Source organism: Eptesicus fuscus, chromosome 13 (genome assembly GCF_027574615.1).
Source record: "Eptesicus fuscus isolate TK198812 chromosome 13, DD_ASM_mEF_20220401, whole genome shotgun sequence".
In the NCBI taxonomy this organism is placed as follows: Eukaryota; Metazoa; Chordata; class Mammalia; order Chiroptera; family Vespertilionidae; genus Eptesicus; species Eptesicus fuscus.
Window position 1 is genome coordinate 21442760 of NC_072485.1, and position 14860 is coordinate 21457619.

The 14860-nt window shown below is 43.7% G+C and overlaps 2 protein-coding genes across 5 annotated transcripts in view; both read left to right on the plus strand.

Annotated features, from left to right (window-relative positions):
* The window catches only part of CCDC82 (coiled-coil domain containing 82), a 43911-nt gene extending 36716 nt beyond the window's left edge, over positions 1-7195 (plus strand). For 3 of the 4 annotated variants that reach the window (XM_054724729.1, XM_008149192.3, XM_054724730.1), the window contains 2 exons: positions 1151-1336; positions 6253-7195. In XM_054724729.1, the coding sequence (XP_054580704.1) occupies positions 1151-1336; positions 6253-6321 (255 nt within the window). In that variant the 3' untranslated portion in view covers positions 6322-7195. Of the gene's footprint in view, positions 1-1150; positions 1337-1754; positions 1870-6252 lie in introns of all 4 variants that reach the window. The other variant, XM_054724731.1, reaches the window with a different exon arrangement.
* Positions 7196-11500: 4305 nt separating this feature from the next.
* The window catches only part of MAML2 (mastermind like transcriptional coactivator 2), a 350306-nt gene continuing 346946 nt past the window's right edge, over positions 11501-14860 (plus strand). The window contains 2 exon segments of the mRNA XM_008149191.3: positions 11501-11920; positions 11922-12117. Of these exon segments, the coding sequence (XP_008147413.2) occupies positions 11613-11920; positions 11922-12117 (504 nt within the window). The 5' untranslated portion in view covers positions 11501-11612.

Here is a 14860-nt window from a genome sequence, read left to right on the forward strand (position 1 = left end):
CCTTGCAATGTGGCTTCAGAAAAAGGGTGCAATTCTTTGTCAAATAGAATATAAGTTACATAGATCAGTGTTGTTACTATATCACTTGTACTAAACCCTTGAAAGTATAACCCTTTAGTGAATTTATGCACAGAGTCAAATACATGAGTTAGCAAGGTTACTCCATGAAAATAAGGTTAATCATGTTAGAATGCCTGGAGCCCTTTCTGTTTCATTTTCCTACAGTGAGTGAAACAATGTGGGTACAGTTATATTTAATTAGCTCAGTGCAGTGACACTTTTCCCATTTTAGCTGTAGGTGTGGATAACAAAGTGTATATTCAGACTATTCTGAAAGGGAAATGTTTTTGTTGATTGATTTCACAAGAAGAGTATTATTAATCATAAAATCATAGAAGTCCATATAAACATAAAAATTAAAATCCTTGCAGTTTGCTAACAACAAAATATTAATATTATAATCAGATCAGACTCATTAATTAAGGACATAGATATGACTAAACAGTTATTGTTTACTCTACAAAATTTTTTTAGGAGACAGTATTAAGTAAAAAACTGCCAGTACTTAGTACTGGTATGAGAGTTTCAGTTTTACATGTTGCTTATAAGCTAGAAAATTATTGTAATCCAGGCATTTTAAACTCAGTACCTGTGTACGTACAGCAGCCTGCATGCACTTCTTGATAGGTGTTCCTATCATCTATATTACAAGCCATTTTTCTCCTCCTTCCCAAACTTTTTTTTTAAAGACTTAGTTTAAGCTCCACCTACTTGAGGACCCTTCTCCCCTCTAGATTGGGTTAACTGTCCCACCTTTGTATCTTTATAGAATCGTGTGCTTAGTATTTGACAAATTGTTTTGTAATCATTTGTTTTACTCCCAAGCTCTCCTATAAGCTCTGCTAATACAGGTGGGGCATCTTTCACTTATGTATCTCCAGTGCTCAGCCCAACACTTGGAACATAGCAAATGCTCAGTTTTTGTTAACTGGGTTATATAAATAGGAGAAGGTAAAAGAACCATTGTAGACACATTTAAAAAATGAATAATGCACTAGATTCTACTATTAAAATCTGAAAGGCAGAAAGTGTATATTCATTGCTATGTTATTCACATCACATGCCAAATTATGTTTATTTCTTGATTTAGGAATTTTTTATTGGCAGAATTTGTGCAAACCGTACCAGAGTTTATCATAATCTGAAACATTTTAAATTCAAGCTGTATCAAGAATGTTGCTCCATGGTAAATACAGAAGAAGTTGAGAATGAACAAGTTAAAGAAACAGTGGAAAGAATTTTCAGTCAGTTAAAAGAAAATGGCTGGATTAAGGAGGTAAGGTGGATATAAAATAACCCTCCCATTCAGTAGATTCTGGACCTAATTATGAGTAGCAAAAGGATATCAATGATTAGAAGGCAGCAAAACTTAAAAGGAATCTCTCCTTCTCTCCCCGTGTTTGCATTTTCTCTTTTTTCACCCATTCCTATCATGCTTATCATTGTCCTACCCTGAATAGGTGATGTTCTAAGGCAGTCATTCAGCTTGTCAGGTAACTTTTAATCAGCAATAACACTACCCCTCAGTGGAGGCTTCCTGTCCTTTCACTTTTATAGATGTGTCATTGCTGACGTGTGTATGTATGTATATACATACAAATATATATATATACACACACATATATGTAAAGTCCCCTTGTTTTCTTTGCCAAAGTACAGGTCTCACCTCTGCTTGTCTGCTTCCTATTCTTTAGAACAGTTCTTGTGACCTGAGAGTGAAGAAGCCCCTGGTGCGAATCTGAGGAAAGGATCCTGGCTGCCAGCTCTACTGCCCCCCACATCCTCTTCTTGAGGACATGGGACTTAGCAGTGAGCACTGCCCCTGAAGATTGAGGGGGAATGCAGAGCTTTTAGGCCAGGGCACTGATTTTGCTCGCCCCATATCCTGTTGATCACGAAATTTGGTACCAGGGATCGAGTGGAGGTTCTGAAGAGTGCACTGGATTCCTGGAGGTCTGCTGGCAGCTCTAACCTCTGGTCTGCTCCCAGAGCTTCTAGACTTGTTTGTGGAACATGCAAAGGATGCTCCTGGGATTGAAATCTTTAAGACAGGTCTAGTCACATGAATGTGGAAGAGAGAACACATAGGAGATTTTCAGGCAGCTCAGATCAACAGTATATTTAATCTAAAAAAAAAAAAAAGCATGATTTGAGATCCATTGCCTGAGTTATTTCTATCATAGGGGAATTTGTGAAAGAGGAAAAGGAAAAAGAAGAGAGCTCAGAGAACAAACATACGAGCAAAAGGAAAGAAAAAGAGAACAAGAAAACAGGAACTTCTTAGGACGTGTGATGCTCAGCAGTCTCCGGGTCTGGAGAATGACATCAAAATTGGTTTCCTTTTTGACAATATCCTCCCACTACAAACCACCACCCAGGGATCTCTTTGCCTGCTCCCCACATCTTGACACTTAAGTCTCAGTTCTCTCATTTGACTCTCTCCAGCCTTTTATCTTTTACTTTGCTTCTCTCACTCCCATTGCTTTCCTCCCTGTCTTCTGTGCTTTTCAATTTGCCGTAGGGAGGAGCCATCTCTTATCCAGTAAGTCCTGTCTTCATTTTCCTAGATGACATTAAATTCTTAAGTGCTTTTATTGATGCATTTAAGTGTTGCCAGCCCTTTAGTGGAGTTGAAAGATCTATTGGGACAGCACATTTTTAAAATTGTGTACTAGGTGTCGAAAAAAATCACTGTGCCTGTATTATATATATTATATAATTATAATTTGAGAAGAACAATAAAATTTTTGCAGAAAAAACTAAAACTATTTTAAGATTAAATACCTTGGAGAAAGCTTAACAGGGTATGTAACAACAGAAGGGACCTGGAATAAGAAAAAATATTCTTAGAAAAAGAAAGCTAAGTGTCACATTCTGCTTAAAGAATAATACTTAGTGTTGGGCATTGATGGTATTTAAAAATCATACACATTTAGAACAGCATGCACATTTTTTTTTCACATAAAATGTCAAAGAGGCTCATTTTATTTTTGAGATTCCCTCCTACTTTAAAAATATTTGTCCATACACTATCTCAAAAGATTTCTCCTGGAAACTAAAGTTCGTAACCAACATAAACCCATGTGCAGCTTTTAGGGCTGTGCTTAAAATCCAAATTGATACGGTGCTCTGACATTATCAGCATCACTCCGCTCACTCCTCAATGTCTGTGTGTGATCAGAGTGATGGTGCCTCCTCCTGTGGCCACAGTTCCAGTGCCAGGGCTCCGTGCTACTTGAATGGTTATATATTTGTGGCTCTTTATGCTCTTGCTTCCCAATTATTATGTCAACCCCTTTTACCTTACACAAACGATTTGTTCCTTTCACCCCTTCCCCCTTCGCTCTTTCATCATCTCAGGATATCTCACCATTTCTTCCTCAAAACCTGCCACCTAGACTGACTTTATTCTTCTTGTTTTTCCTCCTAACAGTTGAACTAGGAAGATCTACTTATAACCTAATTACATTAAAGATTAGGAGCAACTTGAGTGCAAATAAATAAATAAATAAATTGCCCAGCTGGCATGGCTCAGTGGTTGAGCATTGATCTATAAACCAGGAGGTCATGGTTTGATTCCCAATCAGGGCACATGCCTGGTTGCTGGCTTGATCCCCAGTGTGGGGCATGCAGGAGGCAGTCGATCCATGACTCTCTCTCATTGATGTTTCTCTCTTGCCCTTTCCCTTCCTCTCTGAAATCAATAAAAGTATATATTTTTTAAAAAGAACAAATGATAAAATTATAATAAAACCCAAATATATAACAAATATAAGTCTCATTCTAAATTTGAGTGGAAGAACATACTATTATATGCCATTGGCAAAATTCTAACAAATTTTATTTTGTTAAGAAGAAAGTGCATATGATGATGGGGTTTCCAGGGAAGTTGAATATAGTTGGGGTGGGGTGGTGACCACATGAACACCAGAAAGTGAAGAAAATACATCAATAAAGTATCAAATTTCCATTTACAGATGTATTTTAAGTAAATTTCAAATGTATTACATAAATATTGTTACATAAATAAGAATTTTAAATTACAATTGGGTATCCTGCCCCTTCCCAAAACTCCTCACTTGTTCTCTTTCTTTATCCCGTTTTAACTTGAAAAGATTTTTTTGTCTTCCACTCCTTAAACTGATGCTTCTCAAAACATGGCCCTAAACTACCTGTCAGAATCACCTAGAAGTTGGTGAAAAATCTGTAGTCCCTTGCTTCACTGCAGACCTATTAAAACCCAGTGGTTAACAAATTAGGTGATTCTTAACAAATTAAAAAGTGAGGGCCCCTACTTAAAAGTAAATTCTGCACTAGGTTCCCCATTTATTTTTTCCGGCCAAATTGCTACTTCTTAGATGACACCAAACTTCCTTTTATGTTCTGAGCTCTTTCTCATGATTCTATTCCCATAATTCCATCAGTTTTCATCAGTAGGTCCATCTGGCACTGTAAGGGCTTGACATAATAAGACCAAAACTCCACATTTTTAATTAAAAAAATGATAGTAGAGAGAATGAATGGCCAGGCAATGCTGCCTTCTCTCTGAGTTTCACTTTCCCTTTTTCGTTTTTCACACTGAAGCTGCACCCTGGCCCCTCCCTTTAAACCTCAGAAATAGCATATTATAATGGTTAAAAGCATGGATTTAAATATTTTCTAGCAGTAGAATTTGGGGGCGAGTTTCTTTACTTCTGTAAGCCTAAGTTTTCTCTTCAGTAAAATAGGAACTAAATAATAATAATTAGGGTTTTGATTATGGAGATTAAATAAATAACACATGGTAAGCACTTAGTATAGGACCTAGGAATTAGTAAGTGGTCTATTAATGTTACCTATTATTGGTAATAAAAGCAAGGAGAGGTTTTCCATCCTTTGTAGAGCTCAGATAGACTGTAATTTTCCAAAATAAATTTAGTAAATACGAAAAAAGAATATAATGATAATATGAAAGGCATAAAAACAGTCAAATATTTAAAGTATAGGCTTCTAATCCTAGAGAACTTTACTTATATCTAATAGAACTTGTCTGGGTACGAGGTGAAGAGAATCCCTAAGTAGTCAGTAGGTTATTTCTTCTGTTCTTCTTTTTGAGTCAGAGATCTTTGTGGATAGGGGGAAGGTTCCATGCCCCTGTCTGGAACCTTCCATTTACCGCAAAAGTCAGGGTCATCACCTCACTGGGAGAAGAATCAGAGTTCATAAGAAGAGTTAAGAAACCATTAGTCAGTTAAATCTCCCAACTGAGGTAAGCACTGGGAACTCTATCACCTTGAAATGTCCAAATCATCCTGACTCCTCTCTCTCTCTCTCATTCTAACCTTACCTTTACTCTCCGTCTTCATTGCTGTCACTCAGACTTGGGCCCTTATTACTTAAATTATTGCAGTAGACTCCTAACTACTTGCCAAACTCTTCTAGAATGGATGTTTTACCTTTAAAAAAATACACCTTGGATCATGTCAATCTTCTGCCTTAACACCTTTAATAACTTTCTATCGCCTGCCATGTTAGTGCTAAACTCCTTAACCTAGCATTTCATACTTTGTATTCCCTGACCTCAACCTCTTTGGTTCAGTCTTATCTCTCTCGAGTCCTCTAAAAAACCTGATCATAGTAAAATCCCATACTTTGTCTTGTCACTGTTGTATGGACTGTTGTCTCCTACAGAACTCTCCCCACCAAACCTTTGCTACCCAATGGTTTTTCCCAGGACAGCTTAGATGCCATCCTTTTCTGGTCACCTCAGCTAACCATGCTCCCTCTTCTGAAGCCTCAGAACAGTGTCTGTCTGCTTTATGGCATTTGTTATTGGTTGACATTGGTCTATTACTACTGAACTCTGTTCTCATTAGGGGTAGGAATAGCAGTTTTTTTGTACCTAGATAGTCATTAGCAGAGTGTTTGATATATGTTATGCATTCAACAAATTTTTAAATTATTGAAGTTGTTACACTTCTACAATAAATATATTAAAAATACATAGTTTACAGGAAAGTTATGACATTTATAATAATGCTTTATGTGACTTAGAAATTAAAAATTTAAATTGAGTCCCTTTTTATATTAAATTATTTTTATTCATGATTACCATGAAATGAAATTGTTCCTGTTCCTGTCTGTAGATTGAAAAGGCCTAGCTTACCTCCATTCCTTTAAGTAAAATAACTAGTTTTTTTATTGTATACACAGAAATATGGTCTACTTCAAACATATCTCAATGATGCGGATTACTTTCAAGATGAGAAGTTTGCATTGTAACACCTTCAGAGAAGATTTTATAAATTCCTGTAGATGTGAAGATCATGAATATTGTTTCTCTGTATCATGTGACATATTTATATATTTTCTGTATATCTTCATGGCAAAATACCTTGTTTAAAACATGTTCATCTTAATTTCCATGAAGTACTACTCTACAGTCTAATAAATTTGTATCTGCTATACATAGAAAACATAAGCCTAATCATTTTTAAATGTATTTGAAGTTAATAACAATATCTTTATAACAGATGATTATCAATCAAGGGAATAAATGTTCATGTCCTGTCAATTTAATAGAAAAATACTGTATTTTTAAAATGTACTTAGACCAATATCGACATGTATGTATTGCTGACTAATATTGACATGTATGTATTGCTGACCAACATTAACATGTATGTATTGCTGAATCCCTGCCCAGATGTGTTTGTTATCCTATTTTCACTAATGTATTTTTTACTACTATCATGTAAATCAGTTGACCTTGGAATAAACATCAGTGTTTCATTCAGTTCAATGCCCTTGCCTCAGAATCAGACTATAGTAATTTTTTCTTTTCCTAAAGTTTCCCTTAGAAATAAATTTCAGGCCTCCAGAGTTTTAATCCTCACATTCAGGAATCATTTCATAATGTGTATTTCCATGCTTCACAATGTTTTCTTTTTTTCTGTTCAATTTTGTCTATGTGTTAATGATTAAGATGTATTTTATTGCTTTTTATCCATAATTTTATAATATAAGTATTTATGTTAGGATCAGATCTCAGAGAGATATATTCAGCCAAAAATATTTTAAAAGTATACTTTGGCATCTGCATTGCTTTGCACATCTAAATGTTTCCATAATTTAATAAAAGTAAAATGGTTTCAGAGTGAACAAATGGACTGTCTATCTGTATCTTTTAATTCCTAAAAGTGATGTTCCAGCAGGTTCTATTTTACTGTAATTTTAGATACTTGTTTCTTACTTCAAATGTTGGTTGAACCTGGCTTCATTATGTGGTTCATTTCATGGACTTCAGTGTAGCTGCATACATAAAATGCTACATGTTGTTTAGTCCTTTCATCAAGATTACTTAATATTTTCTGCAATTAATTTTTTGAAATTATTCCTGTTATTGTAAACAAAGCGGGTAGCAAAAGCTCACAAAGTGGTGAAAATGCCGATGCTGATGTCTCCTGTGAGGAGTTCAGACCTTATTGCTGATGTGTGAGGTCTTTGCAAATGAGCAAGCTTCTTCGGTGGGTGTTTGGAGAGAGAATACAAGAGGCTTTTAGTGCATGATACAGCCAACATGGCAAAGATGACAGGCTGTTAGGAAATGAGAATCAGTATAGATTGGGGAGCCAAAACGAAGAATGTCTAAAAAACCAGAAATGTTGAAAAATAGAATTAACTTTTACAGGTATTATGACATACTATATTATTTTTTATCATCATCATTGATATCATTCTTCAATCTAACACTAAAAAGAAATAGTTTGTAAACTTAAAAATCTCACATGTCTGTGAACTTTTCAGATTTGGGCATTTAGTAATAAATGTTAGATGCTTTAGTGTTAGGTAGCTATGGATAGTGGAGATGATGAGAAAGACAGAATGCACAAGTAAAAGGGAAGTAATGCTTGAAAGAATGTATAAGGTTATTCCGAAGCTTTAGGGTTATAAGAGGGGAAAGCACCATAAAAAGGGAAAAAATAATTATTTTATGGGGAGTTGGATGTAATTGACCAATTTTGTCTGCTCTCATATTCAGATGAGTAGTTCTATTCACTGCTCATTTCTTGGCGGTATTATAGGGCTTGCTTAGACTCCAGCATGTTGATTGAGGTGTAATTGCAGCCCTTGAGCTATTTTGGGGATAGTCTGGCTTCCCTGTAACTCTTTTCACACTTGATATTGAAGCAGTAAGCCCAGTGGTTAAGAAAGCATAAGCTGAAATCAGCCTTGAGTTCAAGTCCTAGCCTGTTTTTTCCCAGTTACGTGTACTGGAACAAGTAGTTTAATTCCGATGAGCCTCGGTTCCCTCATTTATAAATGGGGTTAATAATACCTATCTTTCTGGATGGTTTGTATATTAAGGGAGATATATGCTAAGCCCTGTGCCTAAAACAGTGATTGTAAATAAATGGTAACGTGTGGATGATAATGATGTCAGCTTGAAATTAAATGGTTGTAAAGGGTAAAAGTGTGCAAAAGACACCCTACTGAGTGTCCTACACCACTGGAATAGAGAATGAAAATGTGTTAAACTCTTGCTTGAGAAGTTTTTAAGATGTCCCTGTGTGGCGTGGAAATCGAAGTTGACATCATTTAGGAATAGTGTGGACTTGACCAACGATTTGTGTTATTAATCAAAACCCATGCTACTGCATGCCAGAGTGAACAGTAATTGTTAAATTTAAAATTACATGTTTTCTCATTTATCAAGTATAATTGTTGAATACAAAGTACCCATAGTACCAGCGGAGAGAATGTCTAATGAATACAACTTTTTAAAACTCAAACATAAAATGATCAAAACTCCCTTCACTTTTTATCAAGACCTCCTGAGAGAGTTCTCCATTCAAATTTGCATACCAACCAACATGGAGTCCTGCCTTTCTCCACAGAGCCGTGAGGAACTTAGCCTGTGAAGGACAGAGAGAAGTATGTTCCAGGGAAAAGTGTAAAATTTATATTCTATCAGAGTGTACTTGTCCTCAATTCCAAACATTCCCAGATTTGTGGAAATCAAATGGACTAAAGTAGGCCAGCTTATCTGGAACTAACTTGTAAATAAATTGCCTTTAAATGTTGGCATTGATTTTACCCACTCACGTCTACTCACGTCTCAGTTTGAAGCAGGACCATGTTACTGTGATGCCAGAGTTGGTGTAAATAAAGCACCATTGCTTGAGACTTCAAATCCAATGACTTCCAATGACACAGAGTAATTATGGTCCCCACCATGCCAATATTGCGTTCACTTTAATTTATCCTCCATAGCCAGTAATGGCGATCAGAATTCCATGTATAGTTTGGGATCTTCAAGGTAGGATCACCTGAAGATGAGGGGCCATTAGTCTGTGTGAGAGATCTGTTCGGCTTGTGTTCTTAGACTTCTTGAAGCTCACCTGCTACTACTACACATTGATTTTCCTCCTGACCTATGTAAACCAGAGAGCCATGCATGGTTGTCACTGGCACGCTTGTATTTTCAAAGAAAATCTTTTTTCGTCTTCTTCTTTTCCAGAACGAGTATTGGTAATTTCATCATTAAAATATTTTGTTGGTCTACTGATTTGCTTGTGATCACCCGGGTCCAGAGGCACACAGGAAGGTAGGCAGGATACCTGCCTGCCTGTAGGAGCGCTGGGTGTGATTTCCTCTCCTCTCCACCCTCTGCCCCCACCCCCAGCACGCACGCTCGCAGTCACACCGCCTAGTGACTAAACGAACGTTTCCTTCGTGTTCGCCCAGCTCTCGCTGGGTGCTCAGGGGTGTCATTTACAACATATTGAAAAATGAAAATGATATCCTCGGGGGGTGGGGGGGGGGGCGGGCATAAAGTAGGTCCGAGAGGGAAAATACATTCCCTGGCCGGGGATTTCTTAAACACTTACAGCTGATGAAGTAGTTGTGCAGAGGTTGGGGAATTTCCCCGGCCTCACCCCTCTGCCCAGGCTGAGGCTGAGGCTGAGCTGAGCTGAGCTGAGCTGAGCTGTGCTGAGCGCGGAGCCGCGCAGGCCTGGGATTTACCTCTTCAGCCACTGGGAGGCCCTCTGCGTCCCCCTTTCCCCGGAGCCCGGCGGCAATTACTCACTCGTGCAGTGGCACCAGCCTTCCACCAGGGAGCCCCGGATTCGCTCTCCCGCCCGCCCCTCCGCCCCCCTCCGTCCCCCATCTGCAGCTTGCTGGCTCTCTCCTCTCTCTCTCTCTCCCTCTCTGTCTCACTCTCTTTCTCTCCCTCTGCTATCGGAGCACAATGAACGCCTGTGTATCGCCGTGACTCCGGGCAGTGGAGCCCGTGTCAGCCCAGCGGGCCAACAACAGACGGGAAAGAGAAAGGAAAATACAAGCTACTTTTTTTTCTTCTTCTTCTTCTTCTTCTTTCCACCTATAAAGCGGAGCCATACAAGAGAGAGAGAACCACACTGCTCATTGCGAGTCCAGACCCCCCGCCCCCCCGCCCCAGACCCACTGGCCGGGATGGAATGTACAAAAGTGGACAGGAAAGTGGCTGGACATGGCTCGGTGCAATTTGCTGGAAGTTTGTAAGCGGGACCATCGTTTGTAAATTCCTCTCGCAGGAGTTTGCCTCTCTGGATACCGCCTGAGAACAGAGCCGGGGCGAGGGACGGAAGCCTGAGCGGGGACAGGGGGCGGGCATGTGCCGAAGGGGCTCCGTGGCCGGCGACTTCAGGCTGCGTTCCCGGGAGGCGAGCCGCCCGTAGAGGCATGAGGACTGTGCCGGGGGCCGCATCCGCCGAGGAGAGGAGCATGGTCCGAAAGTCCAGCGACTGACATCGTGAGCCACTGAGAAGCCGGCTCCCTCGGTTGGGAGAAGACACCCACCCCACTGTCCACCCCCCCAAAGAGGAGGAAACACCGGAGCCAGGGGAAGGGAGGAGGAATGAGGAGCCAAAAGACAGCCTCTCTTGGTTTTTGCACGGTTTGAACAGGGACTTCAGAAACCTCCTGAAACAGCACTTTTTTTCTTTTTTTTTTTTTTAACCCGAGGAAAAGTGAAGGCTGCGGGTGACCCAGACGGTGGTCGACATGCGTTTCTCTGCAGAAACATCCCCATCACCACGAAGGTCCGGCAGCAACTAGGTGAGGGGGGAGTCGGGCTCCCTGTTCATCCCTCTCTCAGTCCCCCTTCGCTGCCTCTTTCTGCCTCTGGCTCGGCACCCCCTGGATCCTTGCTCGAACCCCAGGGGGTGTGGTGGCCAAGGACTTCGTGGGTCTTGTCCGCTTGGGGCCGGGGGAACCCCACTGACTCCGTCCAACGTGTGCAGAGCTGTCACCTGCCATCAGAGTGAGTCGATCGGGGTTCCTCTCCGGCTCATCCTCCGCCACCGGCTTCTCTTCTGGCTCCTCATCCTCTTCTTTTTTTTTTTTTTTTTTTTACCAGCGCCCCTCCCCCACACCTTCTCCACTGCTCCCCCCCAAACCTCTGAAGACCTCTATTCATGTGGCCCTGAGCCCTGAGCCCACCTTGTCAAGAACAGACTTGCCTGTAATAGCCAGTTCCTGCCTCCTTCCACCCCGCCATCCCAGAGGCAGCAATCATTGTGTCCACGAAGATGGGGGACACAGCGCCCCCGCAGGCCCCCACAGGAGGGCTAGGGGCGGCCCCCGGGGCGGGCCTCCTCGGAGGGGGCTCCGTCACCCCACGAGTGCACAGTGCTATCGTGGAGCGCCTCCGGGCGCGGATCGCCGTCTGCCGCCAGCACCACCTGAGCTGTGAAGGCCGCTACGAACGAGGCCGAGCGGAGAGCTCCGACCGGGAGCGGGAGAGCACCTTGCAGCTCCTGAGCCTCGTGCAGCATGGCCAGGGCGCCAGGAAGACGGGCAAGCACGCCAAGGCCACGGCCGCTGCGGCCACCGCCGCCGCCCCCGCCGCCCCCCGCCGCCCCTGCTGCAGCCGCCCAAGCCTCAGCGGGCCCCCCGCCCCCGCCGGACTATCACCATCACCACCAGCAGCACCTGCTCAGCAGCAGCAATAATGGTGGCGGTGGTGGCATCGAGGGCGAGCAGCAACCACCTGCGTCCACCCCCGGGGACCAGCGGAACTCGGCCCTGATTGCGGTAAGGCACCCGGTTTTCTCATGGTTCTGGCTGTGGCCGTGCGGCCTGGGGCGAGGGGAGAGCTCGCCTGGGCCTGATGCGGTGGTGCAGAGGGTCACGGGGTCACCGGCCTGCCTCCCAGGCCATGGGGTGTGCTGCGCGTGTGGTTGACGCTCTTACTCAGCAAGTTCCGCTGGTGCGCGCACGGGCGCTCCTCCACGTGCAGGGTGTTCCCTGCTGGTGAGAAGCCGAGTTCTCCAGAGGCTCTGCGAGGCCCCGGCTTGTACATGTAGAGGAGGTGGCCACAGCCGGCCAAGGTCTGAGCCGCTGTGGAAGGCCAGGTCTCCGGGATGCGCCAGCTTCGGCTAGTCAGCTCTGATTAGGCCCAACAAGCCACTCTTCAGCCTGAAAACATTGATCAGGTGAACGGACCCTGTCCCCACCTGCCTTTGAGGGGGCCCCTTCCAGAGAACCCAAGTGGTGATCTGCAACACAGAGGTCCCTGAGGGTCCCCTCAGTACAAAACAAAATGTGGAGGGAACTATCCCAGACCAGCGAGGGAATCTTTTTACGAGACCCACTCCCTGATTCTCCATCGCCTCCCCCAGCCCTCTCTCCAAGCTTCTTTTCATAGACACTACCGTTGGACAGTGACAAATGACAGCGTTCATTAAAGTGGGCAGGCACCGAGGGGCTGTCTGTGCACAAGCTGTCATCCTGGGAAGTGGCTTGTCTGCAGCCACTGCTGCTGACGGGACCTCAGACCTGAAAGTTCTGATCAGGCTTCTGACTGGAAGTTCTTCCTTGGAGGCACAGATCCACCCTGTCCCAGAGGGAGTATCCCTTGACTCATTGGTTTTTGGATGCCAGTCCTGGTCAGGTGACTGCTTGCCATGTGCAAGCTTCCCCCCCAGCTGCTGGGCCACCAGCCTCTGGGGAGAAGGTGGAGCCCTGCCCCGCAGCCCCACAGCCCCACAGCCCCACGGCCCCACCAGCTTTCTCCATCTCTGAGCTCTGTGGGGCTCCTGCGTCCTGAGTCTGCTCACACCACAGCTCCAGTTTGCCCAAGTCAGCCCTAATGAAAGTCAGCAACAGGAAATAGCCAGGCCAGCCGAAAAGTACTCAAAAAGCCCAAAGGAAGGAAGGCACCAAGTTGAACTTCTCCAACCGTGTTTGAAAAGGAGCTCTAGGCAGAGGACACCTTACAGACCAGCCCATAGCATGCTTCTCTGTGGCTCCCCCTTATCCCTGTAGGGATGGTTTCCAGAAACTCCGGGGACTAGGAGGGTGCCCTCCCCCACCACACACACACACACACACACACACACACACACACACACATATACACACATACACACACACACACACATACACACACACTTTTTGCTTGGGATGCCTCGAACTGCAACTTCCTGGCGCCGACTCCAGATGAAAAATAACTGCTAGCAGTTAAACTGCCCAGTGTTTGCTGCTTTATCCTTGAGTAGGATTGGTTTGTGGGGTTCTGCTAGAGCTTCAAAGGCTCATTTCCTCTCCTTGCCACCTGCTCTGTCCCCACCTCTCCCTGGAATTCCCTCTGAGAGCTAGGGGAGTTTGCTTTGTGAAGTAGAGATGCTGAGGTGAGGGGTGGGGGGCGGGGGAGAGAGAGTCACTCCAATGGCGAGAAGAATGAGGTTTGTATGCATGTGTGTGTCACCAGCATCTGCAGCCAAAAGTATCTAAATGCCTCGATTGTCCCCAGTAAATTTATAATCTGTCTGCAAGTCTCCCAATAATACGGCTTTGTGTGCTTCCCGGCCTCCTGGTAAGTGTTTCTGGGGATGATACAGGGACCGAGGCGCCCAGCCCTGCTCAGTGGAGAAGACTGACCTCTGTTCTGGGTGCCAAGCCTGGATGTGCCCCTCGCATCCCAGCCCCTGGGAGGAAGGCGGCGCGCCTGCCCGTGGCCTTGTTCTTCTGGCTTTTGCTTTTCTCCCACTTGGAAGTAAGATGAGGCTGCCTTTCTTTTTTCTTTTATTTTTTTTCACTTGGGGGTTTTGGGATGCGAAATGAAACCAACTTCAGTGGTGATTGTAACTTTACGACTAGCAATATCCACGGAGGGAGGAAGTGAGAGCACAGTGTCTGGCCTTTCCCGACTGAAGGCTTTCGTGCTGCAGAAGCCAGAGGTGGCCGCGGTCCCACTCCTGGTCTTCGCGGGAATCCGTGTTCTCTCTCCTAACCACCAGCCATCGCCTGACACTGTCCCTGGGGGTCCGCCCTGTCTGAGTGATGATGAGAGGGGCTGTGTGAGTTAGGGGTCAAAAGATAATAGTTGTTTTTCATTGAACATGTGAGGCATTGCAAGGGACAATGGTTATTTCCCCCCCCCCTTGTCTACTGGAAATTCCCTTCTCCATTTTAGCTTCTAAATTTGGTGCTTTGTTACTCAGCATGGCACTCAGCGATCGGTGATGCAAGTACTGTATTAACCCGATAACATTGTGTGCGAAGGGTCTAGGTGTTTGGGAGTGATTCACCAAGCCCATTGGACCTGCAGGTCTCACTTCAACTCCTGCTCCTCTTATTTTCCAAAACACTGTGAATTTAATGGGGCCTCTTGCGCAGAATAAGCATCAGAGTGCCTTCTTCGTTGTATTGCGGCGGTGTCCGTGACCAGATTTATTTCTGTCTGGGTGTGTTGAACGTATCACTTTAATCATTAATTGGTATCTCATAAGTGGCCATAAACACCCTTTGGAGAAAGGCGGAGAATATTGATCAC